The 23,065-nt window shown below is 33.6% G+C and overlaps 2 protein-coding genes across 2 annotated transcripts; both read left to right on the top strand.

The window, feature by feature from the left end:
• The first annotated feature begins 570 nt into the window (after window positions 1-570).
• On the top strand, window positions 571-12,939 carry LOC128994225 (SPRY domain-containing SOCS box protein 3-like). Its single transcript, XM_054418622.1, has 6 exons — window positions 571-838; window positions 3,037-3,227; window positions 6,116-6,218; window positions 7,402-7,527; window positions 8,227-8,445; window positions 9,209-12,939. Exons 1-6 carry the CDS (start codon window positions 703-705, stop codon window positions 9,361-9,363), a joined length of 930 nt encoding a protein of 309 aa, XP_054274597.1. The 5' UTR covers window positions 571-702; the 3' UTR covers window positions 9,364-12,939.
• Window positions 12,940-14,851: 1,912 nt separating this feature from the next.
• On the top strand, window positions 14,852-20,839 carry LOC128983540 (uncharacterized). The gene is made up of 5 exons (XM_054402845.1): window positions 14,852-14,980; window positions 15,988-16,124; window positions 16,436-16,515; window positions 19,397-19,477; window positions 20,638-20,839. Exons 1-5 carry the CDS (start codon window positions 14,861-14,863, stop codon window positions 20,772-20,774), a joined length of 555 nt encoding a protein of 184 aa, XP_054258820.1. The 5' UTR covers window positions 14,852-14,860; the 3' UTR covers window positions 20,775-20,839.
• The last annotated feature ends 2,226 nt before the right edge of the window (window positions 20,840-23,065 follow it).

Genomic DNA, 23,065 nt, shown 5'->3' with positions numbered 1-23,065 from the left:
TGACTTTTTACAGCTATTTTCAACGTCTAGAACTGTGTAAAAAAAAACTTAGTTACGTTTTAAGATGAAATGTATGTTTAAAATTACTTTTTCGGGGTCCAATGCTTTGCTCCTGTAGCCCCCCTTCCTTGGAATGGCCACTGCCACTGAATATAATGCTATGCTTATTTTATTCTCTCCTATCCCTGTGGTTCTCACCTTGCCATTGGTGACGATGGTTGGTGGACCTAACTAACGTGTATGCTGTGTTTTGGCGTTCTTCCTATTTGCACACAGCGGTGATTAACGTGTCATAAAAGTGTTTAGTTTGAATTATCAATAATTTATTCTTTTAGCTTGACAGAAATATATCACAAGGTTGAAATCCCATAGCGTTGACAGTGTCAGCTCTATGAGACTTGAGACATGTTATTTTATATAGTGCTGCTATGCTTTTAACAAAATCCAGTTTTCGTTATTTGTCTGTGACCAGTTACGTCATCGAAATTTCTCGAATATCGCGTTATTCGGCGTTAACTAAAATTGGTAGCAGAAAGTCAGTAAAATTACAGACAGCTGACAGAAAAACAAACAACGCAATTGTTTCTCGTCGGACGGAGTGAAGACGGCCATTATAATTTGCGGTTGTGACATTGTCAAGCGGCGATAAGAGTTTGTTTTGAGTGCAGTTTGTTATGTTCAGTGGTCTAATTTCATCCTAATATGGAGTTAATAAACAGGCGTATTGTCTATTGCAAGCAAGATCCCGACTACACAAGTCCCTTTGATGCATCGTTCTGCAATTGTCATGAATACAAAAATGGCCCTGTGATTTGCGATTGTGGAGAAGATATAGAAGGTAAATTTTAAATTTATTTTAGTTTAAATTGTTTATCCCACTATATTAGCTGAAACTATTGTTATAAAATAAATCTAATGACAATTCAGTGCCATTCATTGCTTATATTTAGTGTTCATAATACAAAAATGCTAATCTGTAGGCCTAGGGCCTGATAAGTTCAAATTAATTTTAACGTTTTTTTCTTCTTACTAACTTATTTGTTATCCTTTTGATGTTTTCTTTGACTTATTTTTTCCTGCAGAACTTTGATATCTGACTCTAACTTAATAGGATTATCGAACTAGGCTATAGAATTATTGTATTGATCTAACACTAATTTATTCAAACAACCAAAATCCTAATTTTCTAAAGGCTAAATCGAGGCCCAATAACTTATTCAGATGCTGTAAAATTATAGGCTGCACTTTACTTGACGTCCTACACTCATTCGATTGTTTTTTTTTCGATTCGATATTTTCATTCGATTGTGTCATTCGATATATCGTTTGGTTAGTTAGGTTAGGTTAACCTTACCTAACTAACCAAACGATATATCGAATGAAGCAATCGATTAATCGATATATCGATCGATATTTTCATTCGAATGAGTGTAGGACGTCAAGTAAAGTGCAGCCAAATTATATTGCTTGGTTGTGTTGCTAGCCTAGTGGTTAGCATCTCGGACTTCGGTGCGGGAGGGACGGGTTCAATCCCCGGCACATCCACAAAACTTTGTAATGGGTTTGGACCGCTTTCCCTTAAAAGTCTTTGAAATTATCTCATTATAAAAATGCCACTGGAGTAGATAGGCTACAAGAAAAAAAAAAATTATTATTAAACACATACAGTGCAATAGATCTTGTCATTCAATATGCTAAGACGATTGTAAAATAACTTGGGGTCGGTCAAAGGAGGACCTATCACCACGTTAGCGTGTACTGTGTGACTTGCTTTGTTCACCATTCAACTGTTTCTTGGAAAATTTCCCAGTTAAATCCCCTTCTGGCAAGCTTATAAATAAACTTGGTCTCGTCTTTCTACCTCCAGTTGGCAATACAATGGTTCCGACTAGTTCCAGACAGTGAGCAGCTATCTGTGAGTGTATCAGCAAACTACGTCGACTCTTGTCACAATGCAGCATGTCATTTGCTATTCTTCAGAACAGAACAAAATATTTGAAAGCCAAACGGGTTCACTCGACGCTGCACTGGGGCTACGCCTGCCATTGGTGGGCCGCAGCGAACACGTTAGCCTAAATCATAATTTTTATTTAGGTTACCGTAGCCCAAGTAGTCCTGGGCTGGTTTAAGAACACTAGGGACATCTTTTGTTTTCTTTATTTTTATGGTAGCCTATAGCCTCTGGATCACACATTTTTACAACAAAAGGTTTAAATTACATGTATCCATCAAGTGATCCTAGTTTCTAGTTGGTTAACTAACTTACAATACAAATAACGTATACACATACACGAAACATTATCCATTAATTGGCCAAAACACAAATTAAAAAACACAAAATTTCAAAAATAAAACTGACACGTGCAACGACGGTAGAATGTAGGTCATGACTGGTTTTTCTTTAGCTCACACACTTCTATTAAAATCGTCTATGACCTTCTTAAAACTTTTCCAACGAATTACGCAAACTTAACTCAGAGGTGTCATTTAAGTATTCACCCAAATTGAACACTAACTTATGGTACCGGTCTAGGCCTACTATGGGCTAATCGACGTTGACGGTAACAATTTACTTAAATTAACTTAAATACCCTAGGTACCTGAAATGTGTGTTTAGATATGACAAGATTATAACTTACGTAGTTTTTTTAATTTTCCGTGTTTATTGGAGTTTTTATGGGGTAAACAACATTAATTTTTTAATTCAAAACGTTATTTAGCATCATAAACTTAATAGTGCAAAAAATACTAAGTTATTTTAAGGTGCCGTCTGTGATTGATATAGGCTACGTAATATTACTCCTTTAAAAGAAACCTGTGTCGCAAGTTTTTTGTACTGAATGGTGAATAAAGCTTTTGAATCTTTTGTTTGTTAAATACAAATAACCATGACTCCAAGTTTCAAATAATTAAATAAATTCTCTGTTTCCAGGAGGCCCACTCTTTTTAACATAATTTATCCACTTCACTTATTCACGCCTACACTATTTTCACAAAGTATATTTCCTTCACATCCTAACCGGTGATGTTTTTCAGTGCATGAATGGGCTTGGGACCAGCAGCTAGCTACTGCTACGACACGGTTAAGCAATGACAACCGGGAAGTCCAGTTCCATCCGGGATACAGCTCCGGGACTGCCGCAATCCGAGGGGATTCTCCCTTTCAGCGAGGTCACATCTACTATTGGGAGATCAAGATGTTGACGGCACTCTACGGCACGGATGTGGTGAGTTGGCTTTAACACTTAATTGTGTAGGCCTACCCGCAGGGAAAAGAAGAATAGTCCAGTGCAATTAGGTTATGACCCGGACAAAATTGATAACAGGCTGAAAATTGGTGGAAATGTTCAAAACAATGTCCTGAGTGGCCCACACAAAGTCCCAAGAAATCCCAGTTGGGGAACGGCCGCCATTTTGAAAAAACTGTCGCCATCTTGGAAATTTAGATTTCTTGCTGTATCTTTTGAAGTAATTGTCCGAAAGACCTTATTTATGTCTCAAATTAAACGTTTTGGGCTCATGTATGAGGGTAATATATAATTAAAGAGTTTATTATGTTCTAAACATAAATATTATTTATATTAACCTAAAAATATCTATAATAATGATATAGAAACGGTTATGTCCCCCCTTTTATACGAATTGTGGATATTTATAGGCATGAAAGGTGGATGCGATGCTCCCTGGTGTGGATTAACGTCCGCACTAGTGAGTACTATGACTATCCGCAGTTCTATCCTGATAATTAGACCAATTCGTTAATTACAAGGAAAAAATGTGGTTCAAATTCCACTATAAACTGTAGGTCCCTTAGTTGCCATTAGCTGTATGGGCTATTGATTAACATCTGTGTCTAAGGAACATGTCGGCCTTAGTCACTAACAAGACTACAAGATCGCGCCACTCATCCTTCACTCATATTTGGTTAAAATACGCACATAGTGGCGTCCCCATCTAAAATAATTTATATAAATATACAAAATATATACAATATAAGTGTTTTCTCTTTCTTGCACCCCACAATGGACCCCATTTTGGACAGAGGAGAATACTCAAAGATTTTAAAATCATAAAATGAAACTTCCTGCTAAAGGTTGCATCACCACCAAAAGGATTACTCTGTAATATTTACTCAGGAACAAATTCCAAGGGGGGGGAATTACTTTTTACTACACAAGAAATTTAATGTAACAATATCGTCATTAAACTTTTGACGGGCTACCATTTTGGATAGAGAAGATATAGCGAACTCTGGTTTTCACCATTCTTTAAGTTTTTGTAAACACTTCAAGATGAGGTGCCACTTAAATAGGATTTACTTTAAAATTTTTGAGTTGTCCTTAAAATCCTCTCTTTTTGGGGGACACTCAAAATCATCAAATGAAACTTCCTACTAAGATTGCAACACCACCGAAAGGATATTTCTGTGTATTTACTTAGAAAAATATTAGAGGAGCGGGGGTCTTGACTTTTTATTCACCCCTTATTTAACCAGTTCCAAAGACTAAACATAGTGAATTGCAAGAATGTCAAAAGGGTTAATGGCTTTAACAAGTCAACTAAGAACAAAAGAGAAAAAGCTTCATTTTCTAAATTTGTATCATTTTTAATAGATATATTTTTAGGTTAATATAAATAATATTTATGCTTAAAACGTATTAAACTCTTTAATTATATACTACCCTCATACATGAGTTCAAAACGCTAATTTGAGACATAAATAATGCCTTTCGGACTATTACTTCAAAAGATACACAAAAAAATCTAAATTTTCAATATGGCAGCAGTTTTTTCAAGCTGGCGGCCGTTCCGCAACTGGGATTTCTTGGGACTTTGTGTGGGCCACTCGGGACATTGTTCTGAACGTTTCCACCAATTTTCAGCCTGTTATCAATTTTGTCCGGGTCAAGGTCATTTTTTGTCTAACTGCACTGGACTAAAGTCATAGTCAAAGATTTTTATTGCCTTTAAGGGGAGCAGTGCGTGAAAATGCTCAAAAAATTAACTTGTATTAAATGATGACAAAATATTGTGTATTTTGTGCTGTTTAAGAAAATATATAACACATTATACTTTGTATATTTTCTTACATAAGAAGGAATCTTTAATCCTCCATTAAGATAAATTAAGGTAACTACCGGTACCCATTTTCCCAGGTTTTCCTGATTTACTAAGCTTTTAATAGTCTTATCTTCAATCAAACTGCATATTTGCATTTAGGATTAAAAACTGAACAATTTGAGTACCCATTATTGTAAATAAAAATAATTTTCCCGGATTTTTTAAAGAGGGCCCTTCAGGATTCTACTGAGCCTGTGAATACCCGAAAGTTAGTTTTTATAAGTTTAGGGACCATTCTAAAGAAAACTACTTAACTTATCAAGCCCAAATTTTACACAATACTTCCTGTTACCATGGTGAATAGTTTCATGCATTTTTAGAATGTTACCATTAATTTTACTTAAAAAAAATTGTTTATTATAAAAAAAAACACAATTAAAAATTAGTAATTTTTATTTCATTTTATATTTTAAAAACTAGACCGAATTTCTTGTTTATATAGCATGAAATGATAGAAAACAATCTAAGGAATGAATATTAAAAAAATTTAAGTCAATATCTCTAACGGTTTTAAAAATAAATGTACCTATCTAATCACATGTTTTCCCATAAGAACAACATGGGAGTGGTATTTGCGCACTGCTCCCCTTAAACACATGTGTGCAATTGACAAAGTCACAAGCATATAATGTATGTAAATAGACTATTCTAAGAAAATGAAATTAAACTAGAATCGGTGCCAAGATATAAATAATTAGGCTAGTAAATTAACTATCAGAATTTAATTTCTGTTACTGTACTACATTTTGTTAAGAAAGATAATTTGAATATGAATTCTACATCAATAACAACTGTGGGGAGGTAAAGACAGTGTACCACGAGTTTCCAATTTCGGACACCTCCTGTTCTTCTACCGAAAGCCCCTTGCAATTCAATGAATTTCAACGCCAGTCACGTACTATCAACAAAATTTTTACTATTTTAACCTATTTAATTTATACCCTAAGATAGGTTGTGGAAGGACAGGTTTAGTTTAACTTATTTATTTTTACAGATGGTTGGTGTAGGAACCAAGAAAGCCCAGTTGGACAAGTCTGCTTATCAGTTTTGCAGCTTGTTGGGATCGGACAAGGAGTCTTGGGGATTCTCTTACACTGGTAAGTGACATTTTTATTGTTAAAGCCAAACCGTGATTGTTACCTCTAGACAATTATTTAATAAAAAAAGACGGTACAAAGACTGTTTCCGGAGACTAATAAATATATGTTTTAGCTGTTTCAGATCAAACTTTTAATCTATTTAATGATCTAAGCTTGTCGATTGTATTCAAAATTCACAAACTCAATTAATTTAGGCCTACTATTGATCAGTTTAATTATTTTCCTCGTCAATAAATCTGTGAATGATTTTCAATATAAATTATTTACTTAATCTATTGAAACTAAGTTAGGAATTATTTTGATCCGGAGAAAATTGGAATCCAGTTAGATAACAAATCCTTCCTTACTGCGATGACCATTTTAACCCAAATAGGTTTAGGTTTTTGGCCTCTGCAAAAAAGCGCTTCTAAGTTATTCTTCTCAGTTTTCGTCTTGCTCCCAAGTTACTCCTGAGGTCTTTTGCCAAGCTACTTGGTCTTTTCAGCTTACTTTAGGCCTTCTTAGCGGTCTGGTGCCTGCAGGTCTCCAGTCAAATATTTCTTCAAAAAAGCTGGGTTTTCCTAGGCGCGGAAGCGGAGAGATAAACATTGTGTTCCGCTCCGCTTCTAGGAAAACAGTAACATTAAATTACCTAAGAACAGTGGAGTCCGCTCTCCGTGTTCCTCTCTCCGCTCTCCACTTCCGCGCCTAGGAAAACGCGGCTTAAGGGTGTTTTTGGGTCTTCTCAGCACTTGCTCATCTTAATCTTTCGCACAAATATCACAAAACATAACTCTAATATTTTGTTCTAATATTGAACTTCTTTAGAGAGTAAATTGAATACAAAATCAGCTAGAAATTAGAACTAGGTTAAGATCTGTTAAAGGAATACAAATCAGCAAGGTTATCTGGGAAAATTCAGTTTGAAACTGTATCCTTCAATCTACTCACTGAAAAAGTCCAGAAGGAGAAAAGAAAATACCTATTTCAATGTTATGTTAACATGTTATGTTACCTTTCATTGTATCTTTTCACCTCTGTATTTCCCTTGTATTTTCCCAGGTAGGCTAACTGAACACTATAAATTAGGTCCCTTAAAAAATTTCCCATTTCGACATTTTGCTTTTCTTTAAAAAATGATACTAGGTTTTGTATGTCTGTCGGTTTTCAACATTGTTTTGAGTCTTGTTTGGTTTCCTAGGTAAACTGCAGCACAACGGAAAATCTGAGTGGTACGGTCCTCCTTATGGTAAAGGAAGTATTATTGGAATCTATCTTGACATGTGGAAGGGAACTTTGGAGTTCTTTTTGAATCGTCGTCCTCTCGGTGAGTATCTCACATTCTTTGTCGTCAAGCTTTCAAACTGTGTACTTTACTTGTTAAAAGGTTTGATTCAGTTTTTCGATCAACGATTTTAGAAGTTTCTCGATCTGAAATCATACTCATTTTATTTAAGTACAAAAATAAATATAACCAAGCAAAATTCTAGTATATTTGATTGGAAAATTCCTTACACAATCCTGTCAAAACGAGGCAAAAAAAGTGTTGGCTTGACATAAATTGATTTAATGTTTCCATAAGCTACCAACACTGAATTTTTGTCAAGTTTGAGAATAAAATCTTTTGAACATTACTACCCTTCTGAGGATCGTGTTAAAATTATATTCTAAACCTAAAGCATTGTTTAGCATCTTGCACTAAAATTTAATAAGCTTACAGAGTATTATTTCCCATTCCCTCATAATGTTAAAATTCCCCTCTTGCTGCAAACCTTGCTTTTGAGTGTCTACTACGTCGAGAATTCTATTCCAGTGCTCATAATCTGATACTCTGACAGAATAGTTGTTTGAGACTTTCAGCAAACCTATGCATTATCCGTTTCATGCAAGTATGCAAGTACTAAATCCCCCTCTACATCCTATTGCCATCTTTTTCATCCTTCCTCTTCTTCTTACTCCTACTTTATTACAATATAAAACCGAGTATTAAATTCTTACATTCCAAAAACACGTTTTTTTGCAACAGGTGTGGCATTCCGATCTCTGCAAGGCCAGCAGTTGTACCCGATGGTGTGTTCGACAGCCGCACAGTCGGCCATGCGTGTGACGTACGCGGTGTCTCAGCCCGTAGACCTGCGGCTGTTGAGCCTCCAGGCACTACGTAACGACTCGTACCTCATGGGACAACTGGCGTTGGTGCCAGGGCTGCGCCGTTTCATCGCGTCCACTTGGTGGATCGGAAGTGGTAAGTGCTCATGTTCATTGGTCACTGTGTTTTGTTTTACTGCATTAGGTTTTGGGAGGTAAGAAACTCTTTTTGTTTTGAAAGCAAAAGGTGAGGTGTGAATATTGACTAATAAAATCCACGTGTAGTGCAGGCTTAGCCATTGTTCTTTTCTTCCGGGTCAGGTGGCCCTGCCTCGTATATAAACCATCAACTGATCCTATATGGTTATGAATTAACCTAGGAACTAAGAGTTATAAAACATTTTTTTGAACCTTAACCTTTTACTAACTGTATTATACACTAAACTAGTTCCTTGCTTACCACAGTGGGAAATAGTCTGGTTATTGAGTTAGCCTGAAAATGGTGGAGTTAAAAAAAAAAAAAACTGCAGAAACATAAGTAGCAAGTTTCAAATGATACTTCATGTTGAGGTTTGTCTGAGGTATGTTATGTTTATCCGTTGCCAAATATTTCTTAATCAAACTATCATTTTAGATTTTCTTGTACTCTAATAACGCATTGCTTGTATGATTTTCTTAGTTGAGATAGCTCAAAACTATCTCTTATCGATAAATTGAAACTTCCCATAATTAAATATGTTAGGTTTATTTTTCTCTTAATATCGACCAGGAATGCTTTAAAAAAATTTCTTTGTACCAATTATTTCATATATAATTAATTTATTCCAGAGCACCGAGACGGCAAACGTAGTAAAAATCGGAAGCGGATGCGATTGAGTTTGGGGCACGATACTCGTGTTTGTAGAACCGTTCTGTTGTAGGGAGTCGTCTGGATGAATACGACGATGTTCGGATGAGCCGTCACTCTCGTAAGCGGCCACCCGAAGACTACGACGCAGTCCCTTGCCACCATCAGGCGGCAACACCCGGAGGTCGCGTCAGGCGGCTTTGTCTCATCTGCGACATCATCCTGTGACCATCAATGCAGCCTCGCAATCCACGACAGAGCCGACAGTATTTTATTTTCCTCGTGACTGTGATTCGTCTGGTCTCCGTTGTACAAAACGATAGTTTTAGCGCGCACTCTAGTTGAATGGAGCTTTTACTTAAGTTTTATTTTTTCAAATTAATTTATAGAGTTTATTGTCGGATTTGATGCCGCCGTCAATTTTGTTATTTGTTATCGAGTAACTTTGAGTTACGGATTATCGGATAGTACTTCTTTAATTTTTATTTTAAGGTTCGCTTCGGTCGAGATTAGTGTGAGTATCTGCTGATTATAAATTTTTTTATTGGAAACAATGCCCAGGATTCTTCAAAACAGGGTTGTAGCTTTCTGAATAGAGTATTATCCCTTTGATTTATTTAGTTTGTTACTATAGTAGTAACAAAACATAACAGATATGAATTGAAATAAAAAATTGAGAAGTGCTCATACTTTTTTTATATTATTTTTTCATGCCATTTTACTTTGTATTTGACAACTTTGGTAATATATATATTGTAAACAGCGGATGCTCTTGATTTGAGTCCTTACTTGGGCCGAAAGGTAAAAAGACAGGTGTAATGTAATCTAGTCGTTTTTTAAAAACATTAATTGTTGTTCATTCTGTTACAAGAAGAGTTTAATTTATCGATTCGCCCTTATTCAAGTACAAGAAAGGTCATTGTATGTATTTAACAGTTTTAACGTTGTGAAATTTTGCACAAACCATCACCTTCACCTTTGTTTTATGTTGTAAAAGTCCAGATTTTGTGATAGTGTAAGTTTGTTTTCTCTTATTATAGACTGAGTAAGACTGAGGCATAAGTTAGGCCTAGCTTAGAAAAAACCGATGTCAACTTATCAAACGTTCATTGTTTCTTTTTTCATATTTGCCCAAAATGTTATTTTCACGCTTAACATAATATTTAGACATAATATTCACCAATAAGAGAACATTCATGCATATCCTACATCTCTTTTGGTGGGTTGGCATCGGTTTCTCAAATTTAAAATATGGGATCTCAATTAGTTGAATTTTGAATATTTAATAAAAAAAAACGGAATACATCTTCGAATTTAGAGTGGAGTCATGCCGACAGTTTAGATATTTTGACTTGAAATTTTAATTGATTTAGGTCCCATTTTCATTTGATCTTATCATTTGTATATATTTTCATTTATTTTAGGGGCATACCAAGTTCCTAGGAAGTTGTTCGAAGGTTGATTTTCAAATATATTTTTTTTACTCTGAACAATCTCTTCGACTAAAGTGCGAGGTGAAACAGATGTTTTGTCGGACCCGCAATATCCTTAACTGATATACCATTAGAGTAAGACGCGTCGCAGGTCGTGACGAAAATAAAATACTTTGGCGAGGATCGTATAGTCGTAGCGTGCCACGTAGTTCATGTTTTAGAGTTGTGGCACAATAATAGTTAGTTGGATGTCAGTTGTAATCCGTGTTTTTGTCGTATCTTCAGGTCGGTCGCTGAACCTTGTCGTTTAGCTATGATTCTGTTTTATGTGATTGTATTAATTTTAACTTGTATGTGTTCTCGCTTTAGTTGTGTAGATATTTCGGTTTGTTGTGTTTTGATTGGTACCATGTACCAAAATGTAAATATGTGGCCGGTTTGGGAATCAGGGTGTAATATTGAATTGCAATTTTGAAGACTTATGGTTCTTTTTATAGAAATATTTTTTTTTTACTTGTCCAACCACTATTGCTATAAGTGTAACAAGATTTATTTTCAGTTTTGAACCAATTAAAATTTAATTTTTTTTTAAAGACTGCACTAATTTAAAACTGATAGTTTGTCCTCTGTTATGGATAAAATTAACAATTTTTCTGGCTAATTAAGCATTTGTCATACCAGGTGGTGTACAAACATGAAAAACTTAATGACTTTTTTGTAGGCCTACATTAAAGTAGCCAAAAATTAAAACAGCCTTGTTGTAGGTCTTCATCTACAATAGCCATTCCACCCACCGAAATGCCAAGAAAAAAACCATTTGAATGTATTAACTATTCTTTATACTTATGTTTTGTTCAAACTTCTCATTTATAACTTAATTACAATTATTCTCAATTGTGAAATTATTATTTTAAATAGTTTTGTCAAAAAATGTTTAGTGTTATTTGCACTATTAATGTTTTCTACGTTTTCGGTAATGGGTCCTAACCCTGTTCTTGTTACTAACGACCTTTTGTTTGAAAGCATCATTAACTGAGTCCAATGACAAATGGTATTTGGTAACGATCTTGCTTAGAATTGAACCCAGCGACTTTGAGATTTAAAGACGAGCAATATAACCACTCGGCTACTCAAACAATTTATTTTACTATGTGTCTCGTTTACAGTTTAGATTTAAAAATGAAATAAAGTTATTACTTAAATTTCGCAAATCATATCTCAACCGGCCAGGTATTATTTGCTTTACTATGTAACCTAATATTTAATATTGTTTTTCAATTTTACACACAAAGTTGTTGTAAAATAGCTGTTACGCTATAAAATATGATGGACTATATTTTTTAAATTATGTCTGAATTATATATTGATTTTTTTAAACCTTTTATTGTAAGAATATCATTTGAAGAATAATCTAAGTATTGTGGATATCATATGAGTAATGATGTTTAAGGGAAGAAGGGAATGTAGTAAAATTGGGGAAATATCACACATTGTGTGTTCTGGGAACATGTATGGGTGCAGAAAATGCGTCGTCCTGGGAGACAGGTGAGTTTACCTGGCATACAGCTTCGTTTTCTTTTTTTCCTCCACTGGTGAAGGAAATCGTACTTAGCGTCATCATAGACGAAAAGAATTAAATATAGACTGTCAGCCGTGCTTTTACATGGTTACCATAGGTTCTGGCGAACACCGCTGGGAGCGCCATGTAGTTATGTAGCACCTACGCCGTAACTACATGGCGCTCCCAGCGGTGTGTGCCAGAACCCATGGCAATGCAGCACGGCTGACGGTCTATATTTAATTATTTTATCTATAGTGTAAGACACCAGAGCCCTCTGATTGGCCAGTTTCATGGACATCAGTCGGCAGCAAGATGGTGGATCCATCGAAATAATTGTGTATCAATTTGATGGATTATTATATTATGCAAATGAACGCAAGAAAATCATAACTAAACTTATTCTGTTAATGTAAGTTTGAAACTTGATCACATGTGCACCATAAACCAGTGGCTAACCGTTCTGGGAAACCAAGGCTCTTGCCCCGGGGCGGTACATGTACACAGAACGCACTCATTGTTAAAAGAAATGTCATTGAAGATCTGTCATAGACCGTAAAAGACTTATAATTGTAAGTTATGTTTTGGAGTTCAGCATCATGAAACATTCCCCTTCCCTGAGACAATGTGAGAATATTAAATGTAAAAAAATACTATTTAAGTTTTACTACAAAAAGTGTTTTTTTTATGTATACATATTAATGTATTGTTTTAAAGATTGATTTATATAGATTATAATCATTTACATTGTAATTTTTTTTACAATTAAAAATCTGTCTACAACGGATTGTTTTGTAATTCAAATTATTTCTCGGTCTTTGTAATTATTATAGATATTAAATCTCAAGGAAAAATATATAGTTCAAAAGTTGATAGTGTTTTATTGAAAGTCCTGTCAAACAAATGATATTATACTGGATTGGTTATTAAATATTGAAATATCATTTAAATGTGAAACAATGTCATTATATTTATCTTAAAAACTTCAAATTTCTTTTCAGTCAATTTTAATCGTAAAATAGGCATTGAAAACTTAACTTTGTACAGTTGAACCTCGATAGTTCGACACTCCCTATAGTTCGACAAGGGCCGTGATAACATGACATGTCGGCAGCGGCCAATGAATGGTTTGCCAAGGTCAAAAACTTGAGCCTTCGCATTGCATTTGTGCAGGCAAAAAGAAAAAACTCAATACTCCAATCATTCAAAGTGAAAAGCAGATTACAAACGATTTTATACAGTAAGAAGGAACAAAATGTGTGGTAGGGATGTAAGTTGATAACTTTATTTATTTTCGTCGAGTTTTAGTACTATTTATTTAATCTGTTTGCTTTATCTTGTGTTTTAAACATTCACTGAGTAAATGTCCAATATACTCCTTCGACACCTTATAGGCACAAAGTATCGGACTATAGAGGTTCTCTGTACATCTTCATTTTAATTAGTTTAATAGATTGTTATTTGAAATAAAATATCAACAAAAAAGGATGGTACTCTCGTGGTTCAGTGTTAAAACTTTCAAATTTTGATTGCATAATGGTTCAATTAAATGTTGTTACTAGGTAAACAAAGGTTTTGACACTGTCCAAATGTGTACACATTTTGAGGTATTTTAGAAAAAAGAGTAGTAAAAAAATACTTTTTATATCTTCTCAACTTAATGCAATCTCGAAAGCTGACTAATTTATCCTACATGACTGACAATGTTTGAGATTGTTAATGTAAATTAAATGTTTGACTCCTATTTTAGAATAAATTTAGAGTGTGGGTTTTGCTCATTAATGATGATACCAGAAATTTTACAAATTTATTGATTTATTTGCTCAATTGTTTTTTATTAGATAGTGAAATAACTTTTGAATAAAGATGGTACATCAAAACACTCTATAATTATCTGACATGACCATTCCTTAAAATTGTCTTCAGATGACACAACCCGTGGTGTGGGCTATTTAATTGTTTTATTTATAACTGTATCCAGGGAGAGGGAATTAGTGTGTTATAGCTAGTATTATTTGTTCAGTTTGCATTTGACTAGAAACCGGTTTTAATGCTAATAGACAAACTTGCTTGCTTTACATATAATACCTTGTTTGGCTCATTTAATATTACAGTTAAATCAGTATTCAGTGGAATTTCCGTGTGTTTGGCAGAGTTTTCTAGCAATTGGTAGAGGTCAGTGGCCTGATACCTTTCTTTACTCTATTTTAGCAGTAGTTATAAAAATATTCCAATAATGGCTTTTATAATGTGCTCAGTTATTCAGCATTTTTTTGTAATCAAAGTCCTAAACTTGTCAGCCTTGCAAGATCCTTTGGTACAACCTTGCCCCCTCTTTCCACCTAAATTCTTGATTGTCTCTTCACAACTTTATCCTTTTTGTTTTGATTTTGAGTTCACTCAAGAACATAATATCACCGAACTTCCTTGATTTTATGAATGAAAAACAGTAATCCTAAGTATATGGTTTTGACCTTTATTTTTATTGACAACACCACAACATTACAACACTAAAATCATTATTCAACAAAAACAAGGAGACGTATATGCAGATCCACAATAGACGCAATGCAAATTTGTTATGCGACGCAAAATTACAATGTCAAAAGTACAAAGAACAATTTGAACAGAGTGACAGTGGCTTCATATGTAAATGTAGCATATTGTACGCACTTGTATATAAAACAATGAGCAGTGGGTAAGGCAATACTGGTTGTACATCCCAACAAACAACATGTTGGGGATTTCGCTAGCTACAGGATTGTTTTTCTTCATTTCGGTTCGAGCAGAGCTGGATTACATTGGACCATGCAGAAACACCATTCAGACTGATCCTAACGTAGATTTTGAACAGGTAAAGCTCACTTATTTTTTATTTATGTTTGCTATCATATTTCTAAGTAGTTTTGGGTAAAAGGGTCATGTGTTGTAGAGTATAAAATTGTTTAGTATAAATTTAACTAGTGTACATGTTGCTCTAAATCGAGCAATCGCAAAGAAGTAAAGGATTTATTTAAAAACAAATAACTTATTTAAGATCAAATATAAGTCATAAATGCCGATGAGTTTAAAAGAGTCAACTCAAAGACTACGTAACATGTCAATCGGTTCAGTAGTTTCGGAGGAGTAATTGTCACAAAAAACCTGCTTGTGTTTGAAATAAGTATAGATTTCTAGTTGTTCCCCTTATTTGAGTCACCGTGAAAAGTATAAATTTTAAATGTTACAATTTGTTTAGAATTAACAAATTAAATTAATTCATTAATGTTTCAAGTCATCGTATATCTACATTATAACTTATCAATAAGTAAGAATCTTCATTTTTGGAAGTTGATGGATTATCGGAAAAGTTGTAATCACTATCTCAACAGCAAACCTGAACTCTCATTTGCATCAATTAATTTAAAATGCCAATAATACAAATTTAAGTTTATTAATTGGATAAAAACACATAACACTTTCTGATTGAATAAAATTTAATATCAGGTAAAGGTTGAGTTGGAGAAAAATGATAATGATTGTTTTTTTTTCTTTTGGCTCATTCCAAGTTGTTATAAGTAAAAATGTCGAGCTTGGATAGAAAAACAAGTTTCAACATAAAAAACATGACGCTATGTTTTAAGAGTTGAAATACAAAAAAATGTATAGGCCTATATTACAATTTGAGGGTTTATTTTAAACATCCTGCGCTCAGTACTTTATATGTTTTGATACTGCCATTGTAAAATCTTAAAAATATTAGTTTTCCTTTATATTCAAAATGTTTAATAGCGGTAATAATTTACTTGAAGATCAATCAATTATGCTGTTGTATTTAAAATATGTGTATGTGAAAATTAATACGTAGTCATTCTTCTTCAGTTTGCAAAGGAGAATAATGGCAAATGGAACTTTGTCAAGATTCCTGATACACCGGCACTTTCTGACATTTCCAATCTAGAACTTACCGTAAACAAGGGAGAAGATGGGATGTACAAATCTACTATCACTTCTGCAGTGTAAGTGCCTAGAAGTGGACTAATGTATTAAAGTCACACATTTGTGTGAAAATTATAAATCTCAAAACTGTTAACCCTTTAAACCCTACAGATTGTTCAATGATTTTACGGTCCTTATTTTTTTCATGTTTTTCTTTCATTTTATGAACACACAAAATGTAAATTGTTAAAAACAGTTGTTGGTGTACACAAACAGAAAGAATAAAATAAATTGGGAAATGCCTTTTTTGAAGCGCAATTCATAAACAATCCATTCTTGAATCAATAATTGAAATAACAAAGCCAGAAGTGTTAATTTTGTATTTTTACAGGGCACAGGGTAAAAAACGATTACTCTCTGACGAAACAATAGAAAATGCTGGAAATGGACTACTTAAAGCTACAACTAAAGGTGAGAAAATAGGCAGTCGGAATCATTTATCAGTCGGACTTGGACCCAGTAAGGTACAGAAGAAACATTTAATAGTGCACTTAGTGGTGTCTAGCACCAGCCACTTCTCCCCTTAACCCCCCTTGCCGTGAGAAGAGGTGGTTAAACCAAACTCAGGCCCCCAAGTGGTTTTTGACCTCAAAAAAGTAGGAAAAGTAGGACTTTTTCAGCAAAAAGTAGGACTTTTTACTGAAAAGTAGGACTTAATTTTACATACAAATCGAACTTTTTTGCTGATACAATATATATTAAAAACCAAATAATACTAGCATACACAATTGTTTATCAAATATAATAGTGTATATAAATATACAGGGTGTTTCCAAATTGTCTGGACATATTTTGTGGACTTGTTTCTGGGGCTAAGACAAACATAAAATTCCATATAAGTATGCATGGGTCTAAAATGCCTAAATTTTTGTTGGTCGGTCTGTTTGTGACATTTAAAAATTATTTTATATCTTGGGCATTTTTCAAGATAGAACTTTTAAAATGGTTATAAATGTGTATTTTAGAAGGTGAAAAGAGCTTGCAAAGTTTCGATCCAATATCTCAAGCCGTTTCAATATGGCAGTCATTTAAAATCTTTAATGCCAAATTTCATGAAAACCGTAAATATTTTGAAAATGGTTTCCAGGATCAAAAAGATAGAGAATTCAAATCCAAATCAAATGAGACCTTGTTTGTAAAATCGGATGACAAACAACCATAAATAAGTTTTTTTTCAACATTCGGTTACGCAATTTAATAGCACTACCATACTGTATTCTTATTTGTTATTTTTCAGAGCAGTATGGGTAGTCCTATTAAGTTGCGTAAATAAATTTAGAAAAAAACTGATTTGGTTGTTTGTCATCAGATTTTAAAAAAACAAGGTCTCATTTGATTTGTATTTGAATTCTCTATCTTTTTGATCCAGGAAACTATATTCTAAATATTTACGGTTTCAAATTAAATTTGGCATTAAATATTTTAAATGGCTGCCATATTGAAACGGCTTGAGATATTGGATCAAAATTTTGCAAGCTCTTATCACCTTCTAAAATACACATTTATATCCATTTTAAAAGTTCTATCTTGAAAAATGCCCAAGATATAAAATAATTCTTAAAAATCACAAACAGACCGACAAATTAAAATCTAGGCATTTTAGACCCATACTTATATGGAATTTTATGTTTGTCTTAAGCTGGGTCCTAGACGCGGAAGCGGAGAGCGGAGAGAGGAACGCGGAGAGCGGAAAAGAAATTAACATGGTGTTCCACTCCGCTTCTAGGAAAACAGAAACATTAAATTACCTAAGACAAGTGGAGTCCGCTCTCCGCTTCCGCGCCTAGGAAAACCCGGCTTTAGCCCAAGAAAGAAGTCCACAAAATATGTCCAGAAAATTTGGAAACATAACTAAAATAATTCTATATATAAATTTTAAAATTAAAATCTATAATTAATTATTTTTATTTAAAAAATCTTCAACTAAAAGGCCGGATATAGTTTTAGCTGAGATTGTACACCAAATATTCAGAAGTAACGCACAAGAGAAATTAAAATGTTAAGGAGTCATTATCTACAGTCATCACGAAAAAATATTTAGGACAAGCAGCATTAAATAAAGGATAAAAATAAATATGTTTCCCTAACGTTAACCAACCCTAATTTGTGTTTAAAATGGTGTTGTAAATAAGAAATTTGTTCTTTTTTTTTATATTATTTTATTATTTAATATTTCAGAACTAAAATTAATAGGTATAAAAGTAAAATGAATTTTTTTGGGTGGAAAACAGAAGCATGAATAGTTATTTAAGTAGGCCTATAAAGTACGGAACTAGATATAATATAAAATTCTAAAAATATGTTCCAAAAGTATTTTGAATTAGTTAGATTAGAGCGATCTTAAAAGTAGTAGGAATGTTTGAATTGTAATGAGTAAAAACTATTTGAGCCAGTGAAACTTGGACATTTAAACTTAAACTTAAGCCTTAATTTATTTTGAATACAGTTATGTCAAAAAATCATGTTTAGGCTAATCAGGGAAACACTGGACCGATAAGTGCTAAAGTAAACTACTTTTGAACTAGTATCCCAGGGCTCCCCAGGAGCATTGATTTCCCCTCAGTTTACTTCATTGGGGAATCTAAAAGACATGTCAGAATAGTAAGCACTGATAATAATCACAATTTTTGTTTTCTATCACAATAGTATTGCCATGTCTTTGAAAATAAAAATGTTTTCACCCAATAACAATGTTGATAAGATTAACCATACAGATACTACCGGTACTGGAACTTATAAATTAAAATTTAAAATCATTTAACAAATTGTTTTATAAAAAAATTATCTCAGTCAGTCATATTTTTTTAGGAAAAAACTTCTCATTGGGAAATATTGATAAGTCAACATTAATAAGTGTAATAAAATATCGCAAAATCGACATAATTTTTATAAAAAGTAGGAAAGTAGGACAAATGTGTAAAAAGTAGGACTTTTCCTACTTTCCTACTAAAAAGTAGGAAAAGTAGGACGACTTGGAGGCCTGCAAACTGCTCTCTAAACAAGGTCGGTTAAAACAATCCGTAATTTTTCACCAGCGAGGGTGGATAATGCAGGACAGTTAAAAGGGGGTCTACTGAATTACTTATCTAGTAATAAATTTTTATTAGTACAAGAAGAGAAAATATCTGATGAATGTTTTTGATTTACACACATTGCATTCATTTTTTTCAATAAAAGGACAGCATATAAAATAACGAAACTATTTATGTTTTATAACACACCTGTGGTATGTAAAGAATAATGACAGTTTGTTTAAGTGCTAAATCTTTTATAGCCTATTTGTATTTTTCAGATGGAAATGAGTTTCAAGTGTACTTCTTGAAATACAAGCCATCAAAGTATGCATATTACTTTGTCTGTGGGAAAAATGGAGGTAAGAAAAAACCCTAACCTTAGTGATAAATAATTGATAAAGGACTCTCAAATTTTGTTTCCAAGTTGTGTACACTTGTTAGTTTCTCCAACGACAGTCTTGGTTTTCATGGATTTAGTATAAACCATTGACTTATATCTACACATATACACTTATTGGAGTAGATATAAAGTCAATGGTCTAAACATAGCTTTAAAACTTAAACATTGTTTGTGTTCCTTTCTCATAGTACAGTATATACATACAAGGACCATTATATTTGGTTGCTGTTAAGTGTTAAATAGAAAAGTTTTTAAATAGAGAACGTTTTTCAGAGCGTTCAATTAATAATTCAACTGTTTAAAAACATTTGATCCATTATCTTCAAATGCAAAACCTTATTTTTTCATTTCATGGACCATCTTGTATATTTCAAAAATTTGGTTTTTCTGTTCCAAGTTCGTTTGGCTCTTCTACCTGACCGATTTGCATGATTGAGGTGTCAAATTGAAGGTATACACACGTACAGATTTCACATCAAGCATCAGTATCGACGATAATAGAATATGAGAAAAAAATTATTCCTATTTGTTTTCCCTAGGCCTACTAGAGAACATTTTACCCTGTCACGTATAGACATTTCATTTCATTGTTACCATTGCAGCCAGTTTTTGATCGAAATAACTTGAGTTATAAATAATTTACTGCCTTGAGAAATAAGCACTGATTGATTCCATATACACATTTTTTTAATTCAAACTATGGCATTCCTATGTCTCCATCGGAGTGAAAACCTTAAACAGTAAATTGAATTTCAATAATACACTTGAGGGAGGAGCCTATTCACCATATGGTTTTGAATGAACCAATGAGAACCGTGCGGTGTTGCCAAATCTAATACAGTAATACCGGCTGATTTTAAAATAGTGCTTAGTATATTTTAATTAGTGTCGTCAACGGGCGATGTGGCAACGTCGCACTAGCCTTGCCCTGTGATTGGCTGCCGCCAACTGCAAACTTACGTGGTCCCGACAATAGTACTGTATAGGTAGTCAAACATGTTCTCTTAGTTGGAGTAAAAAAACTGGTTCATTGTCCACACATATAAAATGTCACTGTCAATATCCAAAGTATATGTTCAGCTTCAATTTATTTTGTTTTAAAACTGTCTTTTGTTGCAGGGGACAATAATGTTGATTATCGTTATGTTCTTTCACATGAACCGCTATCAGAAGAAGATTCAGATGAAATTTATAAATTGGAAAAACACTACAGCTTCAAAGGAGACCTGAAGGAAATATATACTGTGTTTTATTAATAAAATAATGAGAAATAGTTATAAATGTTTCAAAATATTGTGCTAAAAATGTATAAATTTATGAATTTACAATAAAATTATGTGTTTTATTTGTTCAAGTACACATTTATTAACATAGACGTAAAATAGTTACACTTTTACCATAGAGGTATTAAAAAGCTTATAAATCCTGTGCAAACAGGTGAATGAGTTGAAACATGAGTGCAAACATGTGAAACAGTTGAATGAATATAGGGTTTTCCTAGCTGTGGAAAAGGTATTTTCATTTTCCTATTTTCCGCTCATCCAGCAGCATTTTACTATGTTTGTTGGAAAACAATAAGCCTACCATTAAATTACTTAAGACAAGAGAAGAGCTGAATTTTTATTGAGTATTTAAATATGGATTTAAGTGTTAAACAAAGTATTGGATTTTTTACTAAAGACTAATATAAAAGGATTTTTTTAATTTATCCATGCTTATTTTGTCTTTATGGATACAAATAATTAAAACAAATTTTGAAGCCATCCACAGTTAATTGATTATTCGTAGGACTCTTCATAGCCTCACGAGACATTAGTGGAAAAGCCGAAGTCCCGGTCTACTGATACAGCTGTTGCACTAATTCTTAATGGAGCTTCTACGCAATTTTTCTGTTAAACGTTTGTTATTCTGTTTACCTTGGCCCAATGTGAGGTTGCCCCACAAATGTTAGCTCTTAGGTCAGAGAAATGACACCTGACATTTAAAAATTATATTTTTATATTGAAAAAATTTGTGGTAGGGTGTGTTTTTCGATGGTATGTAGGGCAAAGTCCGACACCATAGCCTTTTCTAACCCCTCTTGCTATCACACACTACAACGTTCATGCTGGAGGGAGTACCCTGTGCGAAAGGATCTTCCACAGTGCTCGCCGATTGGACTCTTCCTAGCTCAACACAATTATATTGACCATGGCGTGTACGTTCGGGCATACACAACGTTAGAGCAGAAAGCGCATTGTCCCATAAGCAAGTTCCCTCTGTACCTTACTTCTCTGTGGTTCCTGAAACAACTGAACTGAAAACCTAAAATGTTCCCATAAGTAGGTTGATCATGAACCTCAGCATATGATTGTATTAAAAACTAAACTTTTTACTCTTATTCTCCGGAAAACTATTATCTTTGGATTATGGTGTGATTCAGAGTAAAACTTGATGGCCTTTCCTATTTTGAATTTTATCATAATCTCAAAAATAAATTAAGATTGTAGATCGGTCCCGAGTCCAGGTCTTACCATGAGTACTACGGTAATAGCTTATTCCCTGTAAGAGAAATTTGCTTAAAGTTATAGAAAGCGCAAAAAAGGGGGAATCAGCTATTTTTGGGCGTGTATGGTGCATCAAAAATTCAGATTCGATTCAGTTGTGTTCAAAAAACTACTCGATTCATGAGGAAGTCAGTATACATTTTCCATTTTACGAAAAAACGCCTGCAGAAAGTCAATGCAATACAGCTAGTGATGTGCGTATCGATACAAGGACCGCAAAATATCAATATTTTGTATCGATACGTAGGAGTGTACCGATACACCTATAACCGATATCGTATTGTTTATTTATTAATATAAATCTTATTTTTATGGTAAGAAATTTGTCTTCCCATCTTCCTCCCCTCAAAAGCAGTAGTGAAAATTTGATATTTTACCCTAGCATCTTCAAAAACACTGGTAAAACATGTATTTTCAGCTATGTTTTGCAAATAACCTCAAAACTAGGGCCACCATTAATGGAAGTGGGGACCATCATTAAAAATTATCCATATTATACTATTTAATGAGTAAGTGGCATACCCACCATCATTATAAGTATGTTTTGGTTCAATTAATTATCCCTGTGTAGAAACTAGGAAAACAATAACAAAAAGTTTTCCAATTTTGAGGGTTTACCGGAATTTGGAGGTTATGTATGCAATGCATGTTTGATACTAATAAAAACAAAAAGACACAGGAAGGAAACAGCTTTTCTGAGGTAAGATTACAAGCACTAACCCTCTTTACAAGCTTGTAAGTAACATGGTATTTGTCTATGCAGCTTGTATATTTGAGATATTTAAATTAAAAAAAAAATTACAAATAAACAATACGATACGATATTTTATCCGATACAGATAAAAATCTATACATGAGGATACGATACGATACACGTATCGATACACCACGTTCCATGACGTATCGATACATTGACCTGTATCGCCCATCACTAAATACAGCAGCGTATTGTTGCGTTTTCTTTGCGACGGCATTCTTATTTAGTTAATTCTTTGCTTGTA

This window comes from Macrosteles quadrilineatus, unplaced genomic scaffold (assembly GCF_028750875.1).
Source record: "Macrosteles quadrilineatus isolate MER2022 unplaced genomic scaffold, UCM_ALF_1.0 Scaffold_1__1_contigs__length_201487025, whole genome shotgun sequence".
In the NCBI taxonomy this organism is placed as follows: domain Eukaryota; kingdom Metazoa; phylum Arthropoda; class Insecta; order Hemiptera; family Cicadellidae; genus Macrosteles; species Macrosteles quadrilineatus.
Note: the sequence above shows the minus strand (reverse complement) of the source record. Positions and strands in the feature narration are given on the sequence as shown.